The sequence below is a fragment of the Agrilus planipennis genome, unplaced genomic scaffold (assembly GCF_000699045.2).
Source record: "Agrilus planipennis isolate EAB-ADULT unplaced genomic scaffold, Apla_2.0 scaffold34, whole genome shotgun sequence".
Classification (NCBI taxonomy): domain Eukaryota; kingdom Metazoa; phylum Arthropoda; class Insecta; order Coleoptera; family Buprestidae; genus Agrilus; species Agrilus planipennis.
Genome location: NW_020439170.1, coordinates 360,162 through 365,024, shown reverse-complemented (window position 1 = coordinate 365,024; position 4,863 = coordinate 360,162). Strand labels below are relative to the sequence as shown.

At 27.6% G+C, this 4,863-nt stretch overlaps 3 protein-coding genes across 4 annotated transcripts in view; all 3 read left to right on the top strand.

Moving 5' to 3' along the window:
- Window positions 1-4,863, top strand: part of LOC112905464 (polyubiquitin-C) — a 20,768-nt gene that overhangs the window by 6,480 nt on the left and 9,425 nt on the right. The window lies entirely within an intron of this gene.
- The window catches only part of LOC112905465 (polyubiquitin-B), a 15,722-nt gene that overhangs the window by 6,369 nt on the left and 4,490 nt on the right, over window positions 1-4,863 (top strand). The gene's annotated exons all lie outside the window — the stretch shown is intronic.
- On the top strand, window positions 160-2,493 carry LOC108739491 (3'-5' ssDNA/RNA exonuclease TatD). The gene is made up of 6 exons (XM_018473403.2): window positions 160-484; window positions 538-636; window positions 689-849; window positions 905-1,088; window positions 1,169-1,331; window positions 1,626-2,493. The coding sequence occupies exons 1-6, from the start codon at window positions 331-333 to the stop codon at window positions 1,786-1,788; spliced, it is 924 nt and encodes a 307-aa protein (XP_018328905.1). The 5' UTR covers window positions 160-330; the 3' UTR covers window positions 1,789-2,493.

Sequence of the window (4,863 nt, the reverse complement as noted above, 5' to 3'; positions counted from 1 at the left end):
AAATTTATTAGAAAGGTATTGGCTGTTACTAAAAAATAACTAAATACTTATATTCTATGTAAACATTTTAGAGAAAAAAGGCTACAAAAGATAAAGTATAATTCACAGTAAACTTTTTATAAGTAGAATTCCTAGAAATATATGTCACGCTACGATTGCAAAGAGAATGGGTTGCATAAGATTAAGCAATCATTAAATGACAAACTTTTTGACAGTAAACATATGTGAACAAAAATATATTTTTGTAAATCGACTCATCACCATAGTCATAGACCAGCATTTCAGTAGTTTTCTAGGAAGACCCTTCGAATTTTCCAACAGCAAGAAAAAATGGCAGCAAAATCGACTGATGATATATTAAGAAACGAAAAAGCTATGGAACAGTGCTATGAAAATTTAATTGTTATAGATATTGGAGCAAATTTGACCAATAAAAAATATAGCAGAGATTTGGATTCTGTTATTCAGCGGGCAAAAGACGCAGGTAATTTATTAATAAACCATTCTCAGGAGTGATTTAAAGTATAAACTTTATAGGCGTCCAGAAAATAATGGTAACAGGGACATCTGTAAAAGCTAGCAAAGAAGCCTTGAGATTAACAAGAATATATCCTGGTACATTGTATTCTACTGCAGGTATTTGTCTCCAGTTAACCAACATGAGATACTTTAAATTTAATATTTATAGGTATACATCCTCACGATGCAAAGTCTTACACTGATGAGTCCTGGAATGAGTTGGTCTCTATTGCTCAAAATCCAGAATGTGTAGCTGTTGGAGAATGTGGTTTGGATTATAATAGAAATTTCTCAGAACCACAAGAGCAAAGGAGGGTCTTCCGAAAACAAGTATGCACCAAGTTAATGTATGTTATTTTTTTATTATTGATTTTTTAAATTCTAGATTGAGTTGGCTTGTAACATTCAAAAACCCCTTTTTGTTCATGAAAGAGATGCTCATGAGGATCTTTTAGAAATATTAGGAGAATACAGTAGTCGTTTACCACCTGTTGTTATACATTGTTTCACAGGTACTTCTGAACATGCCTTAAATTATTTGGACAAAGGATTTTACATAGGATTAACAGGTAAACTGTAATAAACTGTACCTCTTTTAAGATTTACTTGATCAATTTTCAATTAATTTTGTATGCAAAATTTTTGACAGGTTATTTATGTAAGGATAAGTCTGACAAAGGTGTTCGTAAACTCCTTGTTGAAAACACAATACCATTAGATCGTCTATTGGTGGAAACTGATGCTCCATTTATGTATCCCAACACACGTGCCTCTAAACTTCCAGTTCATGTAAAAGATGGACTATCAGAAAGGTAAAATTCTATTATTATATTTTACCCTGTGTAGAATAGTTTTTTCTTTTCTTGGATTTTTTTCTTTTTTTCTGANGTAAATAATTGTATTGTAAAATTTAATTAGATATTACAGTGACCACATGTACTTTTTTGCTGGAAAGTACCTTCTTTTCAAACAGTGCTCTACAGATTTTTCAAGTACATTTAAATGCACCTTTTTCTAAAGATACATAAAATTTATGTTTTACTTTCTATTTACTCATAAATTAAGAAATAATTTTACTGTAAGATGCTACTAAAATATTTTTTCAGGTCCATGACATTTTTACACCGATACTGTACATTTCAACGCAATGAACCCTGTTCTTTGCCAGCCATTGTGGAAATGATTGCTGCCTTCATGAACAAAAAGCCTGAAGAAATTGCTTTATCGACTTCATTCAATGCTTTAAAATTATTTGGGCTGTCACAGTAAATGATGGGTTACAGAAATTATTCTTGAGCAAACAAAAGGTGTTTTCAGTAGGAAAAATAAGAGCCACATTGACTTGACAAGTTTTAAAATACAAGAAAAATTGGTGAATGTTGTGTGAGTTGTTTAACAGATATTTTTAATTGAAAAAGGGCAGGTTAAACCCGGAGTTTCTTGTCTCCAGTAATTTTTTATTCTTATTGCTATTATTTGCCATTATTTACCTATTTAATTAACCACATTATGGCTTAACGTTTGCTGATCTCTGTTTCTATATTGATATGTAATTTTTATTTGAACCCAAATGTTCCAGCTGCAAGTATGATAAATGGCAGCTTCATAATAATTAAGCAGTTAAGATTATTATTTCTATTAGGAAAAAATAAGAATATCATTTTGATATTTTATCTCCATTGATAAGATGATGAAGTCGATAAAGTCGATTGGAATAAATAAAAAATAATCTTAAACGTAAATATCGAATTCGAAATTGTGTAATTTTAGCTAAATTTATTTACGGGAGTTTCCTACATAATTTAATGATTGAAGAAGAAATAAGGAACAACGACAGAAAAAGTGGAAACAATCAAATCAAAACGTATTGTTTAGTAATCGTTCTGTATATTATCGTGCTAACCCGTTACATGTATATTTTTTTACAACATGGTATGTAGAATACCGTTTAATAAAAGTGATTTTAATTATTAATTTCTATTTGATGTTTTTACATTTATTTGAAGTTTACGTGTTGACTGTGTATATATAATGATTAATTAACGGTTCTGTATTTTCTGTAGAGGAAATTAAATACTATTTTATGTTGTATTTGAATATTAGTAACTGCTACATAATATGTTTATACAAATACGTCTGAGAAACATCTTGCCATGTATTGCCTTTATTGTGATACGAAACAGTTGTCTTTAAAACGGTGCCTTATGTAGCAAAAATTTTGTAAATAAATATTTATTTTTATGAATAATCTCTGGCTCATTTTACACCATTAGGAATCCTTTTTCTTTTTCTCCATTATCTCAGTTGATATAAAAAAAAATTATTATTAGTATTATGGATGTACTACTAACAAGGATAAGCCATTTGAATAAAAAATTTATGTTAATCGTAAGATGATTGCTTGGTTGTTTGATGCATTTAACATACAGTTTTTAATTGTTATTATACAATAATTCTTTTTCATATCTTTAACTAACGTTTCAAAAAATGATCGTATAAAATTAATATTGTCATTCGACCTATTAAATGGAAAAAACCTGAATTAACTTTTAACATTTCCCAACGGTCAAAACAAATGCAAAGTGCATGTTTGTAGGTATTAACAAACAAATAAAACACGTGTTACCATGAATAGTAAACAACATGATAAGCAAATAATGATAAATCTGAAAAATACACTTTTAAAATGTATTGGCTGTTTTCGATTTAATTAAGAATCCTATTTTTGAATATAGCACTTTGAAACTCGCCAATATTATATACAAGTTGCCTAAACTTTATTGAAAGAATATTTATCATAATAATATTTATTTAGCAATTGAAAATAACATTTTTGTTTTACACAAACGAAATTAATGTAATTATCCTTTATTCAATTACCATTTACCTGGTAATACGATAACGACAATAACCAATTACTGATGTCATTAAATTAAATTAGATGTAATAATCTTTTAATAGAAAATATTACGTAAATTATATTTAGAAGTTTGTATACATATGTATAATGCATATTATAAATTATGCATGTATAAATTATAAATAGACGATAGGAAAATTAAAATACAATATATTTCACTTTCCCACGTATTGGTAAAAAATTATTTAATAGGTACTTAATATAGGTACATTCATAATTAAAACATTTAAAGAAACATACAGATATTTCAAATATTTTTCTGATTTATTATCTACATACCTATTTCTTTAATGTTTTTAGTATATTGAATTAGCGCGTATTTTTTGCAACCGACTTGTGATCTGTTGATAAAAACATAAATTGCAAAAGATGATGAAATACAATAACGTACAATGAACAATTTTATGGAAGTTAAAGTGTACATATCGTGTGATAATACATATGTAGGTACGTATAATACAAATATGTAAATATGTGTTTATACATATGTATCTACGCATGAAAAGTTTAAACAATAACTATGAGACACTTCCATATTATTTGTAGTACCTAATGTTTATATTTTATCGTGTTATCATTACTTGCCATATAATACCTGTACTCCTGTACATTATGTATTGTTTTTTATTTAACAATGAAAAGCAAGAAACGTTTGAAAATAAAACGAAATAAATGTTCGGGAAGAAATTGCTTTCACAAAATTTTATGACTGAAACAAATTTAATAATTTTAAGTAACCAATGAAATGATTTTCTTTGTTTTTTCTTTAATCTATCGTTGGTCACACGATTTTTATTTTCTTTATTAAGGAAATGTAAATATGTATTTAAAAATGTATGCATGTTAAATACATGTTCGTTCAACCAATTGGGCCAATGACACCCGGATATTTTTAAAGGCATTGAAATAAAACAATGCTAATGAAATAAAACAAAAAAAATAATTTCCATATTGCTAGTATATTTAGGTGAAAATAACGAAGATAGTGGTAATAAATTTTATATGTGATTTTTAATTGTTCATTCTTTACAAAATGCAAGTCATCGCAGTGAATAATCTATGATAGTGAATAATAATTAACGATAGACATAGACGAAAAATTAGATTAGAAATATAAATCAATACTCTGCTATAAAGTAGGCTGACAATCACCTGATCAATTCAAACGAGACGTTTCCCGCGAATATATACTTTTATGATTTTTTTAATGTATTAACAAAAATTAATTAAGTTCAATTAGATTTATGATATAGAGTCCATAATTGGTTTCTAATATAAAATATTTTTAAAATTGCGCGTATTTCTGGAAAAATCGTGAATAATTATCAGAAATAGCAACTGGGTTTGAGATTATCTTGTGGTGGGGAGAGGAAAGTATAAAAGCCTGCCACCATTTTCATTTCACTAAACCCTGTAAACAACAA

Excerpts from the sequence above, each read along its gene's own strand:
- LOC108739491 (XM_018473403.2), top strand. The coding sequence starts at position 331 with ATGGCAGCAAAATCGACTGATGATATATTAAGAAACGAAAAAGCTATG. Across the intron at positions 485-537 it reads TCAGCGGGCAAAAGACGCAG|GCGTCCAGAAAATAATGGTA; the intron begins GTAATTTATTAA and ends TAAACTTTATAG. Across the intron at positions 1,089-1,168 it reads ATTTTACATAGGATTAACAG|GTTATTTATGTAAGGATAAG; the intron begins GTAAACTGTAAT and ends AATTTTTGACAG.